This window comes from Carcharodon carcharias, chromosome 10, assembly GCF_017639515.1.
Source record: "Carcharodon carcharias isolate sCarCar2 chromosome 10, sCarCar2.pri, whole genome shotgun sequence".
Lineage (NCBI taxonomy): Eukaryota > Metazoa > Chordata > Chondrichthyes > Lamniformes > Lamnidae > Carcharodon > Carcharodon carcharias.
In genome coordinates, this window is record NC_054476.1 from 164,709,806 (window position 1) to 164,725,362 (window position 15,557).

At 40.3% G+C, this 15,557-nt stretch overlaps 2 protein-coding genes across 3 annotated transcripts in view; both read right to left on the reverse strand.

The window, feature by feature from the left end:
- The window catches only part of aatf (apoptosis antagonizing transcription factor), a 98,034-nt gene extending 95,815 nt beyond the window's left edge, over window positions 1–2,219 (reverse strand). For both annotated transcript variants that reach the window (XR_005944277.1, XM_041198150.1), the window contains exon 1: window positions 2,097–2,219. Coding sequence is in view for 1 of the 2 variants with exons in the window: in XM_041198150.1 (XP_041054084.1) it covers window positions 2,097–2,181 (85 nt within the window). In the remaining variant the exon portion in view is untranslated. The remainder of the gene's footprint in view (window positions 1–2,096) is intronic.
- A 3,331-nt stretch (window positions 2,220–5,550) lies between these two features.
- On the reverse strand, window positions 5,551–15,069 carry LOC121283460 (LIM/homeobox protein Lhx1-like). The gene is made up of 5 exons (XM_041198066.1): window positions 14,900–15,069; window positions 12,541–12,764; window positions 11,513–11,790; window positions 9,561–9,726; window positions 5,551–5,945 (listed from the first exon to the last, which is right to left on the reverse strand). The coding sequence occupies exons 1-5, from the start codon at window positions 15,067–15,069 to the stop codon at window positions 5,551–5,553; spliced, it is 1,233 nt and encodes a 410-aa protein (XP_041054000.1).
- Between the last annotated feature and the right edge of the window lie 488 nt (window positions 15,070–15,557).

Consider the following 15,557-nt stretch of genomic DNA (forward strand, 5'->3'; position numbering starts at 1 on the left):
TGGCCTAGCCTGCCACCCAGATCCCATGAGTGTATAAAAAATCCCTCCAATAATGCAGGACTGAAACGCCAGACCTAGTTTAAGTATGCAAGTTCACTCACATGGGGGTTTGAATTCAGGGGAAAGAAGACCATCATTGATCTGCTGGAAAATTAAGCTTATGATTGGCAAATGATGCAAAACTTAGAGAAGTATAGTCTTATGAAGGTGGGTACGTTGAACGCTGAACACACAAACTCTAATGCATGCATCGGAAAGGTTCATAAACAACACTGTAAAGTGATAGTTGGAGCAAATAGGATGCATTTATAGAACAATTGACTGCAAGGAAAGGCATACAATTTTGCCCTGAAAAAAGGCTTTTATTTAGCTCCTGTTAAAATATAAAAAAAATTCAATTTTGTTTTCCTCACATGGCAACTGATTTTGAAGTTTTGGAAAGGGCGTACACAAGCGCCCTTAGATTAACACCCAGTTTAAAGTATTTTAGCTACCAAGTAAGGCTCAAACACTGGAGTGTTACACTTAAAAAAAAAAGATTTAGAGGCAATTTGATCTACATTTAAAAGATAATGAGGAAAATAGATTGTGCTTAGGTTTACATTTTATTTTAACTAAACAGGCTAGGGAGGATCAGGGGGTCACAATCTCAAGTGACGCAAGGGCTATAACAGTTTTCGATTATCTGAAGGGTATTTTCCATATTTGTTCCTCTAATTGGCCTGTGATTTTTTTTCTGCTAATCCTAAGAGATTACATGGCTTTCAGGTGGAGTGGAAAGTGTCTGCATTCTCGTGCACAAGGATTTTTTTTCCCTGTCTGTCATTGCTGGATGTTCATATTGAACCAAGGTGAACACTTAAGCAAACAATGAGTACTGTGTCGGAGCTGCAAGAGAAAGGGAGAGCTGCACAGTAATGTAATTTTACCTTCACAGCAGTGTTAAAGTAGCACTGTGATTCCAAAGCAAAGCAAGACTGCCTAGAAACTGTGTTGTCCCATCACTTTGGTTTGGTGCCACAGAAAGTAAATCCATTGTGGGGGGGGGGGGTGTTGGGATGGGGCCAAACTTGGATTCATGGGTATTAGATGAAGCAGACAGGTGAGCTGGATGAAGATATTCTACTTACAATTGTTGTTACATTACAAAGCACGCGGACAACTAAAGCCATTTAAACTCAATTTAAATGTTTTGAAAGCCCATCCGCTTCAGGGCTTTATTCATTGCCTCTTTATATGGCTCAGCGTCAAACTTTGTTTGACAACGTTCCTATGAAGCGCTTTGGGACTTTTTTAAAATTCACCTCAAATATAAATCCAGTAGGATGGGAGGACGCTCATGGGGGGGGGGGGTCATAAAAACACTGACAAAGACCAGAACCGTGATGGTAATGTTTTAACTATTGGGAGAAAGGGGTGCCCACGCCTGTATCTGCCCCTCCCCCCGATCTCTCTCCTCTTCCCCCCCCTCCCCTCTCCCTCCTCCCCCCCATCCCCTCCCCCCCCTCTCCCCTCCCCCCCCCTCCTCTTCCCCCCCCCCCACCCCCCCCTCCTCTTCCCCCCACCCCCCTCATGAGTGAGACTCGTGCGGAATTCCTGCTGCTGTGCACGGACAGATCAAACAGCCGCATTGTAAATGCTCCCCGGAGCGGCCCTTCCCCCAACCCCCGCGGCTGACTGCAGGTCTCGGACCGAAGCCGGCCCGCAAACTCCGTCCACTGTTTAAACGGCTCAGAACTTTCAGCGGGAAGGACCCAGGTAATAAAATCAATCACCTGCGCTTGAAAACCGACAGAACCACCAAAGAACTCAGAGCCGAACAGGCTGCCATCTTCCTTCCGCGGCGCGAGCATTTAGTGTCCCACCGGTGCGCTGCATTTTAAAGCGCGGGCTGTTAACAGCCACCCCCCCCCCCCACCCCCCGCAGGAGGCCCGAGGCCTGGGGGTCAGACCCTGAGCGCTCGCTCATAGCAACCGCCGCCAGGCTCTCACATGCGGCTCGTAAAACGTTTATTCATTAGGGTCGGCGGCAATCCCGCCCCTTCTTGGCCGAGAACTGAAACGCGCTTCCTCCGGGGGTGGAGGCGGCTAGTTACCTTCATCCTGCTCGTCCTCCGGGTCTTTAAAAGTGGGCAAAGGGTTTAACAAATCCTCCAGCTGCTGGGAGATGGACGCCGCCATCTTGCCTTCAGTACGAATGGAGCTTATTCAGGATGACGTACTTCCGATTACAAAGCGGACTTCCGGTTCCGTTTATCTCCCTCTCTCTCACACACACACGCACACACACAGACACAGGGATGGTCATCTTCCACCTGTTTACAATATGCCGCTTGTTCATGATGCTCTTTATGGCAATAATCTTTTTTGGTAAATAGAGATGTTTCTTCCATTTTCCTGAATGTAGAAAGTAAATAATTGTGATGATAAGTGTTAAAAGGGTTTTGCAGGCTGTTCCATTTTTCGAATTCTATTGTCCCTGAAGGAGAGTCTTAACATATTGAACAGACACTTATTCCTGGACAGTACAGCAACCTAAATCTGTTTAGGGTCCAAATAAAATTGATAGGCAATAATTTAGCTCCTATTTTTCCACTCTAGCTGGTCATGGTTTTAAATTTTCCTGTTGTTGAAAACTTTGGTCAATTGACAACCAAGGAGGCTTTATTTATATTCAATGACTGTGGAAGTACATTAGAATTGTTAGTGAAAATATTAACAAACATTTTAATACATACATGTGATGCATGTAGTGAAAATGAAACAAGCATTGTATTTGTTTCTCATTATCCTGCATCATAACATATATATTGTTCTAATCTTGATATCATGATTAAGATATTGAAATATTTGTAAACAGTGAACAAATATTTCAAAATCTATTGTCGTATCTTTCGACTTTACATTTAATTATTTTAACACACTTGGATTTATTAACCAATTGGATTAAATCGTTAAAGAATGTATGTTGTTTAATAAAGTTGTTTTAAAAGTAATAATATAGTCATATTGGACTCACAGAAAATATAAATTCAGCTTCTAATAGACCTTAAGCTGAATGATTGGAAGATGTGCAAAATACAATGGAATTCTATTAAAATGTATAGAATACTTTGGATACACAGAAGCAAAAGTAATATGTGTAGTTTGTTCTATTGATGTGAAACTTCTCACCAGGAAATAAGAAATTCACTTGTGTCAAAATTGTATTGGAGGGTTGAAGAACACTTTGCCATTCAAGTATATGAAACAATTACAATAAACTATAGTAGTGGAACCTGGCATCCAAAATTGACTGGACCCCTATGAGGTTATTACTGAATGTCTTACCTACTATGCTGTTGATTTATTTTACAGCTAAGAGCTATTTCAAACTGGTGTTCCTTAATACCTTCGAATCACATTTCTGTGACAAAGTTAAAAATGCAACAATTCAAATTTGGGAGGCAAGTAGATTAGTAATATCACATTTTAAGGAGTATGCTGTGTATTTGCATATTTTCCTAAATCAGTTTCCAACTCTACTTATATATAAAATCATTCTGCTGGTATTATCTGAAAGGATGACATTTAACATATACTTCAGTGGTTTAAAAAATACGGGAAACAAATGGTGATGACATCTTTGGAAGACGATTTAGGTGTTACATTCAAGCTACATGTATGATGTTGCATACAAATACTTAACATCTCTCATATATATTGTGGGTATTACTTACATAAATTCTTTTAAGTGATTAGGCCTGTTTCTGCACTGTATAACTCTATGACTCTATGATATATAGAAATGTGCTGGCCTTCCAGTCATAATCATGTTCGCTCTCCAACAAGGAAAAAGAATTTGAGGAATTACTTTTTCTCAAAGCAGAAGTTTTACTATTCATCTGAAATGGCTTATTGATAAATCATTAAAATTGGATTAAGCCAATTGTATGTAATTAACTGTAAAAGTAATGTCAAGCATTATTACTGATAATAAAAAGAAATAAAGGTTAAAAATTATTTCTTTAAAATGTTGTGACGTGTTGCTTAACTGTATGTGGGCACTTATACGATGTGATTCAATTACTTGATATAATTGCAAAGCTGATATTAAAATGTTTATCACAAGGTAAACTAAACTGTGATAAAGTTTAACTCATGTATTCAAATGAACATCGAGTACACAGGAAATAGATCTTATCTGAAGTTCTATATTTTCTCTTTAACTGCTAGTTAATACAATTAAACTAATTATTTGGAAAGAGCAGTGGGCATCAATTTCAATGTAAAGAAATCAAAGTTATGGAAGCTTTAAAGTTATTAAAATATAATTTGGAGTAGTTAATTTATAAATGTCGGGAGTCTTAAAAAGATAGTGCCTCTGGTGCAACAGTTTACATTTAATGGAAAGATAAGTGAAAGCAAAGGCGAGCAAGAAACTTCCAGTTAATTCTGCCACTATACCTTGTTCATAAACAAAGCGTACATTTAAAGACATTAAAACATCAATTTTTTATTAAAAAGTCACAAATTTATTCAACATGTTTTTCATTTATACAGTGAATGGTCTAATATGCAACGGAGGTGACAGAAGCTTAGGCCTATTATGACAAAAATGATATCATGAGGAATTCTATACTGTATAAAGCAAAAAGTAGCAGCTATCGACTGCATATTTGACCATGTAGTAAAATTGTTTAAATATTTGACCTTTTGTTTCTGTAAGACACAAAAATAAAATCCTGTATGAATCTATATGGGCATTATTAACAATATGAATGATTCCTATGAGAGAGCTAAAAATTAGCAGAAAGTATATTTTTAACACTCTCTTTCTGAACACTTTCTCCAGTGGATGGTGCAGTGCACCTACAGTAATTGTGCTATGACTTATCTATTTGGCACCTTTCTAGTTTGTTTTCCACTTTTGTAAACATACGCAAAAAAAAAAACACTTTGTACAAACTGGAGCTGTGAACCACAACTCCAACAAACCTTTTGTACATTTTTTTGGAAACAAAAAAAAAGTTTGGTTACTTGATGCCCGTTTCTTCAATTCAGATCAAGAGGTTCTAAAATGTTTTCTAAAACATTAAAGTCCTGAATTAAATATAATACGTAAACAGTAGACTCTTTCAGTTCATTCATGAGCTTTTTTTGTTGTTCAGCTTTGTGTAGGTAGAGTAGTTTGCGTTGAAGTCTTGAGGGCTCCCAAACGCTTTTGTCTTTTCGAGGTCATTCTGAAATGTGTTCCTTTTGGGTTTCAGGAACCCAGCTTTTGTCGCCCAGGTTAAAAATTTGTTGTTGTGTTAGCTCGTTCAAACTTTCGCCTTGATTGAAGTTTTTGTTTTAAATTATGATTTTAGAATCTGTGCAGCGAGTTTTGAAGATCTCGCCTTGTTCTTGCTGTCCGGGCAACGCATTGTCTTTGGGGTTGGGATGGAGCAGAGAGAGAGAGAGAGAGAGAGAGGGGGGGGGTGGGTGGGGGTGGGTGGGTGAGGAGGGGACACAATTGTCAATATTGTCCCTTGACGTTAGTTTCGGCAAGTTCCACTACATCGGAAGTCGTTACCAAACGGCAGCCTCGTTCATTTCCGGAGGCGGATGTGACAAGTGACTGGTATAACCCCCATTGGTGAGGGAAAAAGACGGACTGGGACCCGGCCCGAACACATCCGCCGCCATCGAGTGCATTGACGGTCCTGTTAAGCCCGGCTCTGGGCTCGGAGAGTCCCCGTGAGAGTGAGAGATCATGTCGGTGAACCTCTGGCTGTCGCCTGGCCCCGGCAGGTTGCTCGGGTGATGGCCGGGCAGTGGATGCTCGAGTCCGCCGAGTGGGGTCGCCCCAGGCCCGGAGGAGGGTACAAAACCCAGATCCACTGGAGTCTGAGCTTGAGACGAAGGGGGACCTTGAGGAAAGAAATCATAATTGCTTCCAGGACCATAATATTCAGTCTGATAATCTGCAAAGGGGGGGGGGGGGAGAAAAAAAACAGCAACTAAATATAGATACAAGCCATCGTTATGTAGACATTGGTACAGACACATTGCAGTTTCAAAAAATAAATAAATACAAATAAGAGTAGGGATAAATAAACTTTGCAATCAGACTGGCTAGATTTAGTTGTCCAAAGGAAAAAAAAACGCGAGCCATGTGAAATCGAATCAAAACCACAATCATTCATACACATTAAAATTTGCAAAACAAATCAAAACTCACAGTAACAAAGTATGCAATTTGGAATTTAATTTGGCCCTGCACTCTAAATATTTTAGAATTGAAATCGGTGACTTCATCTCCTTTGCTCTTTGGGGACCTATTAAACAGCAGGTACCTCCTTAACATTAATTGACCTTTAAAGGCACCAACTTCGAAACTTTCATTCCTCAGAACACACACACTCACACACACATACACACAGTTACAATTTGGTCCATGGATTCACCTGTCAACATAAAGTCATGCGCATTCCTTTCCAAATTATTGCATTTATTGTTATTCTTCATAATCTATCCAAGTTGATCTGCTGTCAGTACGCAATCTGTAACCAGAAACTAAACCTTCACAGGCGCCTCCATGCTGTTCTGTAGCAATGTGAAACAAAGCGGCGTTGCTGTACATTGGGCGGCGCGATAAACTGGTAATGATCCTTTCTGGTCCAATGATAGGCCCTATGATTGGATAATATCTCTGCTACGAGGTTAAGACAAAAAAAAACATGTGCAAAATTCTAGAAATTTTAATTTTTGGTAGCTAAAGCAAACATTTATTAAACTTTTTCAGAGCCATGTAACGGACAATAAAATCGGAACATTTTTTTTGTGACACACTGAATTATTTTCTCTTTTAGTTAATGACCCTTACATTCTACCATCCCAAACTCTCTTGATCAGAATTACTCTGTGAATTCACAGTGTGACGCGCAACGTGCAAGGCAAACACAATCAAATGTTTTTTTTTGTTCTAATTTATGTCCCATTTGTAAATCAGACTGATGTCTTGTTCTCCTCCCCCCACCACCACCAACCCCAACCCCCCCCCCCCCCCCCCCTCTCAAGATTCCATCTCTTAAGTGAAAAATGAAGCAGATGTGATTGCAAACATACAAACGCTTGGGAAACTATTCTGTGTTATTAATCCCTATCACACAGAAGGTCTGGCGCAGCAGGGTCCCACTTTTTGAATAATGCTCACTCATTTTACACAAACGCAACCGCTCTCAAAACCACCATTCAACTAGTCATTGCAGAGTATTCGGCAAAATAGCAACCTGCCATCACGCAATTGTAGTTGGAAAGATCTTGTAAGATGGTTTATTATTCGGAGCCCAGGTTTAAGTCATGAGCTCGCACTTATTAGTTACCAAATTCAGTAAAATGTTCGGAAAGTAGTCTGCTGCCTAAATGCTCCACAGGTATTAATGTAAAATACTCCCCATGGGCATTATTTAAACATCCGAGAATCAAAAAAACAATGGTTTATGTACCAACGTGTTTTATACCACAAAATCGTATTAGGGTCCCTATTTTTAAAAATCGGTGTTGAGTGTTAAATGTACAGTTGGTTCTTTTTTTGAAGGATTGTTTGAAATTCATTGGATCAGTTCTTGTAAAACGCGTTTTGAAATATAAGCGCCGTTGGAGGGAGGATTCAGGGTCCCGCTTGGTTCCTTTACAAGACAGCCTGAATGCATGCTAATTTACATAAGTAAATGAAATGGAGAATATGCACACGAAAACTGGCCACTAAGTGCAGGCTAAATATGGATGAAAATGATGCTGGCACTTTAAGATCGTCCAATAGCCGAACAGAAAACTTAAATAAATGCGGTCATCTCCGGCCCAAATTTTAAATGTGCCCTATTTCAATACAAGATCGAATAAGGGGAAACGCCTGGCAGCTGACCCGCTGACCGCCATGTGTGAAATATCTTCTCATTTTTAATTTTTATTTTAAAGGTACTTGCTTGACGCTGCATTAGCAATTAACCGCCGGCACGACCCACTGCAAATGAAGTTAAAACTAAATTTACTCTAGCTGTGACTCATATTTAATGAATAACACAGGAAGCGCGGTCATTTTCCTTTTCGTGTGAAGGGTACAGCACCCCTCCTTTCGGAATGAATGGGAAAGGTGCAAAGCTGTGATTTAAATCCAAAAGTGGTTGGTTACTTGAGAGGGGAGGGGTGGGGGGAGGAAAAGGGTTCTAGCACTTCAGGGTTAATGAAGTTTAAGTTTCGAGCTATGGTTTTGTTAAGAGCCTCCCACTTCTGCTATACATTCACACCATATTAATTAACCCCAGCCCCTCCTGCGTGCTTATTGTCTTCCCTGTGTTCTCGCCATCAAATAACAGCAAGTCTGCTGTTTACAATTCACTGGAAGCCCCAGCCACCAGCCTGTCATTAAACATAAACATGGAAACTTTGTTCCAAAAAAGTTCACAAATGTTATTCCAGTTGATTGTTTAGGGGAATTGGATCAAATAGATATTTTCGATACCTCGGTATTATATAAAAATTAGAACCGATCATTCTAGCGAACCTTTCTTTTAAAATGAAGCCAGTCGTGTAAATTAGAAGACAAAATTCATCCAGATAAAAAAACTGAACAATTCCAGGCCCTATTCTAACTGCGTCCTAGCCTGAATTGTAATGATAACATTTGCAGTTGTTATAAGGTAAACATATTATAAGTAAATAAAACGGAAGAACTTGTTTCACATTGCAGTGTTCATGTTACGCAGAAAGCGAGGTGTTTATATTGGGAAGTTAAAACAGGTAAATTTTGAATACGTAATCTCTCGCAATATAATCAAGTAAAGCTTACTTAATGTGGAGCCTAACCAAAAATCGAGGATCCTTAACTTTAAGGCATTCTCCATTTGGGAAGGCAACCTGCTTTACCAGGTAATTCTGTTTTTGTTTTGGATTTCCAGCATCCGCAGTTTTTTTGTTTTTTTCTCTGCTTTACTTGTATTCTGTTCAGCTCCAAATCGGAAAATAAAATCCATTGTTGTAAGCAATGTTGCTTAGTTTTTATAGGGAGACTGAAAACAGTTAAGCTTCTTATATTTGTTTAACAACCCAGTGTAGATGTCAGTAGTAAGCACAACCCTATGGCAATACATCATTGTCATTCAGTTTTTTTTTAAATATGGACGGAAATGCGCGCATGTTGTATTATTTAAATTCATTTTGTATATTCCTGTAGTTATCTTAGGCGGGCCATCTAGTCCAGAGGCTATTTATTGGGGGTCCCTGTTTCTCAGTCGGTTCATGCACGCGGGAAACACTGCTTGGTTGATTCCGCATATGAAACTGATCTGACATTGACAAGTAGATCGTTGAGGGAAAAGAGATACTTTAGCCTTAAAATAGCACGGAGAGTCTCTTCGTGTAATCAGTGATTGAATAAGTCAATAATAAATCAATAAATGGCTAACTTCATACAGTATTTCAATTGTCCGTCAATACAAGATTGTAAAGCTGAATTTGCAGCGTCCTTCTCATTAAATAAGTAATCAGTTTTTAAGCACATCCTGGGGAGTATTTAACAGAAATGAATTGGGACTTACCCCCGTAGTAATTGAAAGGGCCGTTTCCCATCATGTCAGCCCCGTCGAGGCGATCTCCCAGGGGTCTCATCCGTCTGGGGCTGCGGAAAAACGCGTGTCTGCGAGCCCCTAAAGCACTCAGCTGCTTCATCCGCCTCTCTTTAGACCTCCTGTTCTGGAACCAGACCTGGGGCACAAAGCAGCCACAAGATCCCTTTTATTTCGACAATCCTGAGTTAATATTAAACCATACATGCAACTCAAACAATACCCTTCCAGTCCCTTCCTTCAGAACTAAGGTAAGCCTGCAATTCATCTTTAAAAAAAAGGCTTCCATTTATGGTTAGACTGCAAACATTAATCTCAAACCAGTCTTGAAACACAGAATGCCAACATTTACATCTTCCTCTTTCATAAACTGAAGGAAACTCAGAAGGCTGCTCCAGAATTAGAGAAACCAAATTTACAACAGCCATGCAAAGCATTTCAATGATTTCCCCTTGATTCCAGATCTTTAGCTTGGTAGTTAGGTAGTTACAATATTTTAAAATTAATTTAAAACTCAACTTTTTAGGTATTCAAATGCAGAATAGACCTACTGTGTGGTGGAATAATTCTTCAACTGCTATATTTTGGGGGAAAAAATAACATTTTTAAACAAAGTGATTCTTAAGGTTATTGGCTCATTTACCTTTAAAACACTGGTCAAGATAATGCACGCATTAAATAACAGTTTAATTCTGAAGTTTCTTACTGGGATAAAGTCAGAGGTGTATTAATAAAGTTGCAGTGAGTGAAGTAAAGTGGCGGTTAAAAAATCAGCACAGAACTGCGGCAAATTGAATAAAAATATTTCAAGAATACAATTTGCTTTGTTGACAGATGGAGGTTTGTGAAGCTAATTCCAGTTGCTCTGCAAGATTGTAAGTAATCGTTATCCCTGACCTGGGGCTGGTGCGTTCTATATCTAACCTGGGTCAGCTACAATGACGGCCTTAACCTTCCGGGACCCACTTCGGGGTTCTCGGTCCGTTTATTTGTTCCACGATTCGAATAATTGTATAAAATGCTTCCCTCGTTGCAACGTGGTGTTAGTGGCGCCTTTAACCAGCAATCCCTCTTTCTACCTTAGTTGTTTCCAAGCTGGGGAATAATTAATCGACAACTGGAGGGAGCGGGCATATAATGTTTAGCGTGATCTTTTAAACTCACACAAATGGCGGTTTAATTCTGCAGGTCGGTTTTTAATCAGCTGCCCTACCTGGGTTTCGCCCGGCTATGCCCGTTCGCTTTTATGAGTCGTTTATGCTTCGGGTTGGTCCCCTGAGCAGGGATAGTTTAACCGGTCTCCTGGTGGTTAACCAAATGTCCTAGTGCAGCTATTCTCTTGTACACTTGTTTCAGGGTTGACGGTGGTTCGTGCCTCCCTGACTATATAATTGCTACATTTAACCTGCTTTATTGTCTCTATTTAGATTTGCCTGGACACGGCTTGACCTGCTGGGCCGCAGTCTTTTTGGGTTCTCTCGGTTTCCTGTGTTCATCACTCTCACACTTGACCTGATTAAAATGGATTGTTTACCCACCTCCCCTTGTTTAGCTTTGCTTCTCGCGCTGTACACTTTTGATTATTTATCCCGGTTTAAAAAAAAACTTTTCCCCACTGGGGTTTGGCCATTTCGATAATCCATCTAATAATGCGCTGTGTGGATTTATCCCCGGCCTTTTGGTATCAATTAACGGCGCCCGTCGCTAAACCATTTTTACTACCACAGCCCTTCCCCACTGTCACACTCAGCCTGCTTCCCCGAGTTAAATTCTTCATTCAATCTCGTTTCAATGACCATCTTGAGCTTGGTTTCCTGAGGCACTTTTCGCCCGTGTAATCCCGAATCGGGATTGCTCTGCATGTTTTGTCCTGTGCCCCTCATGCACCGCCCCTCCCCGCCTCGTTCTCCAAATGTCTCCCTCACCTGGATAACCCTCATGTTTAGCCCGGTCTCCTGAGCTAGCTGCTCTCGGATGTGCCTGGTAGGTTTAGGGGTCGCTGCAAATGCCGCCTTGAGAGTTTCCAGCTGTTTTGCTTTGATGGTTGTGCGAGGACCTCGGCGCTTGGCTCCCAGATTCTGTTCCTCGTTCTCGTTAATGGCAGTCTCTTTATCTGAAATATTGGCGCTTTCTGAGTCTTTTGTGTCATCTTGTAAATGATCTTGAGAATCCGGTGATAAACTTTGATCACTACATGCCGTTACTGTACAACACACAAAATGAAATGGAATGATGTATGAGTTCACACCACATAAATTACGCGGTAAAACGATGATAATCGCTGAGAGTGTATCAGTAATTGATATATAGTCCCGTTGGATCGCCGGATTACGGATTTATTTATTTTTTTTTTACGAACTAAAATAGGAGATTTCCCAAACACACTAAGTTTCAATGATACAATTATGGACGCTCTAAATATTCCGACTTCATTCTCTCCCGAACGAATCATTCGCACATTGAAACGAAAATAGGAAAACGCGGGAGAAAGTTGACAGGCACTTAAACCCGAATAAAATGACAGAATGGACCCAGAGGAAAGGGGTGGCCGAGACCCTCCACCGATACCCACTTGTGTGGCTTGCTCGCCACGATACGTGAAATGGCACATGGGGTTTAGTAAAGAATTGAATGGAATTAACGGTCAATAATTGTTAAAATGGGGGGGCGGCCACGGGGCGGGAGGCTCAAAGCTGAGCGAGGTGCCCGTCGTACTCGCTTTTGTAATCAATCCTACGCACAGCCCCCAATTCCGGGTACTTTCCTCTTCGTTTTATGCTGGCCCATAAGCGCTGTCCTGCTATTTTAATTGTGTAAAACACGTGCGGCGTGATTAGGGTAACGCTACCGCTTCCTGCTACAATAACCTTAAGGATTAAACTCTTAACTGGGCTACACAGTGGCCCAGATTCCCACCCAGCAGATACATACGTACACATGTGTTTGGCCTTACCTGACAGCGAGCCGTTTTCTCTCGAATTATTGCTGTTTAAAAAATCATCCTTGCAAACAAATTTGTTTTCGTCTATGATATAGAGCTCTTCTCCGGTGGAAAGTTGTTTGTTGCATATCATACAAGTAAAACAGTTCAGATGAAAGACTTTGCTCCTCGCTCTCCTCACCAGATCGCTTGGGGAGATACCCTGATAGCAGCCGGCACACTTGGTACCAAAACGACTGAAACGCACCACCCAAGAGAGAGAGAGAGAGAGAGAGAAAGGTCAAATAAATTTTCAATTTCATTCAGTACAGTTAACTACTTAATCCCAACCGATTAGAACAGCAACGCGCAGACACTGGTACGCATTTATACAGGGCGGATCAATGTTAATCTTTCACTTATGTTGCCCGCATGTGTCAACCAGCCCACAAACGGAAACACACACAAAAAAAAACACCAAAAATTATACAGGTCCGCACACAACATCGGAGCTGATAAAACGGCGTGGAACAGATTGCTCGCTGGGCTGTTAAATTTTTTTTAGCAAAACGATTGAAAATCTGTGCAAAGGAGAGATCTGTAGCAGCAAGCAAGCTGACCAGAAGTGTCCAGAATGTTGTGGGGAATGCCTTGAATTGAACCAGATTTACATTCATTTTAAGCTGTCTGTTCCTCACAAAGCACCGGACTTCAATGATTATTTGCATCAACTGGGTTTTTGATACTTAATGTTTAGGCTGCCTTTCGATTCAAAACACCGGAGCGGACATAAACGCTTCTTGGGTCAAATGAAATAAGTTTTAATTATCGATAAAAGTGTAGCCATGATCATAGTGTCATAGTATTATCTCTCAGAAGATGAAAGCTGTTTAGTTTATTTGTAGGACCGCGTATGCCGTTGGACACTGGTTCAGCTTTATAGAAAGTTTGCTGACCATCAAGGTATTTTAAGCTTTCATATGAAAGACATTTCGGTACATGGTTTAATATCAGTGCAGTGCACTTCTTGACTAAGATGGCGCTTAACGAAATCGTATAACAGGTGAGCACAAAGTACTTTACCGAAGTTTACCTGTTATTTTTTTAAACAAGGGGGGAGGGGGAGGGGGGAAGAAGGCTAACCAATATATTCGAGAAAAGGATCTTAAAAAGGCAGCAAGAACGGCAATTGATTTAAAAATGTTCTCGTAACTATTGCTGCGTATAAAATAAAATTCTCTACTGAGAACTAATTTTTAAAAAGAATCTCTTATCCATGTTGGATGTAAAAATCATTGGATTAATAAACGTTACGTCATTTACAGGTGACGGCAGATTGAAGTGATGACGGCGTTATGATCCCGGAGGAGGAAGGAGATTTCAGGAGAGCCTGATTAGAACGGTCTCCAAACTTGACATTAAACCATTCATTAATAATAACTGAGGAGGTGGCTAGTTCAATCAATGGTTCCGGTATATAAGCAATAGGTAACGGATACTTTGCTGTCACATTTGCATCTGTAACTTGAAACAGACCACGATGGAGGGAAGAGGTAATATGATTTAAAACGTTGAAACTTTTCTTTGGGTGGTAAAGCAATTAAGGGTTATTGATTCAAAAAGAGAAACAACACTATACATGGTTGCAAATGAAAGTTATTATGAACAATGAAAAGTTAGATAAGGATAACTTGCTCAGAAAGCAAGAGAAAACCGCTACCTTACAGGCATGTGATATATCTCCTATCAGACTCACTATGTACATTTTGTTACGGGTTTAGCTCGTAGCATGGGGAATTGCATTTGAACAGGTATCTGTGCAGTCCGTTTAGGTGATTGCTGACAAAGGTTTTGCCCATAAAAACCTTTGTCTATGGTTTCCCTTTCACTTTGTTATTCAAAACCGCTTATCACATAGTCACAATAAAGTAAAAACACCGAGGAGGTAGACAGCAAATGGATTTCCTCTAGGATTCGTAGTTAGTGATCTTTGCTTTAATTTGCCTGAGCAATAGAAACGTGCAAACCCCCGTCGTGTTTCCTCCTGCTAAATACACATTTTCCGTATTTCAGACCAGCAAAGTGCTGGATAGGGCTGACCGAAAGTGTCTGAATCTTTTATGTTCATGCAGTTCAGTTATTTTACCCAATCGCAAAGCAATAAAGTTATTCGAAGGATTGATGCTATATTTTTCAGGTCACAATTTCTTCGGGCCAGTGTCCATAGATATTAAAGTTAACCAACAGTCCTCCTGTTTGAACTAAGTACTGTTACACTCACTAAATAATGTCACAATAAATTGAATTAGCGGGATAATGTAAAACAAATTCGAAGTTTAAACAGTATGAATATAACAAGGCAAAGAATGATGGTGCTTTAAATTGCACTTACCGAAAGAAGTCGTTTTTGCAGTAGAGCTTTCCTTCTCGTGAAAAGCATTTTTCTGTTAAATTGCATTTACATTCGCAGCACTGAACACATTTCACATGCCAAGCTCTGTCCAGGACGTTTAATAGAAACCTATCGAGAATAGGCCTCTCGCACCCCGCACAGTGCACCATTGTCTTTGGATTGTTCCCCGATAATGAGTTAGCTGACGGTTAGATATTTGGCTGGTAATAATGAGGTCCTCGAACGTCCAGCAGGCTGATCCTTAGAATGGCTCTTATTAAAGGGCGATGGTTCCAACGGATGAAGTGGCCAGCGTTAATTTTTTTTCTTTTTTGAGGTAGCTGATATGAATCAAAGCAAACCGATGCAGGTGTGCTCCTAAAGCAACAATCGCCCTCTTAAAGAAATTACTAGAAAATAAAAAAAACTACACTGATCAACAAGCAACAGTGCTGTCACTCCGGAGTATTATATTGTTTACTTCAACATGATGCACACAAAGATGCCAACGTTTAACTTTGTCTCCTAAGTATTTTGGCTGGCTTTTTTCTTATAATAAATACTGCAGTTTGCTTGTAATGAGTACCATTAGCAAAATATTAATACATAGATATTAAATACTCCAGAAATAAAATATGGGTGACAGGCCTGTGGCAAG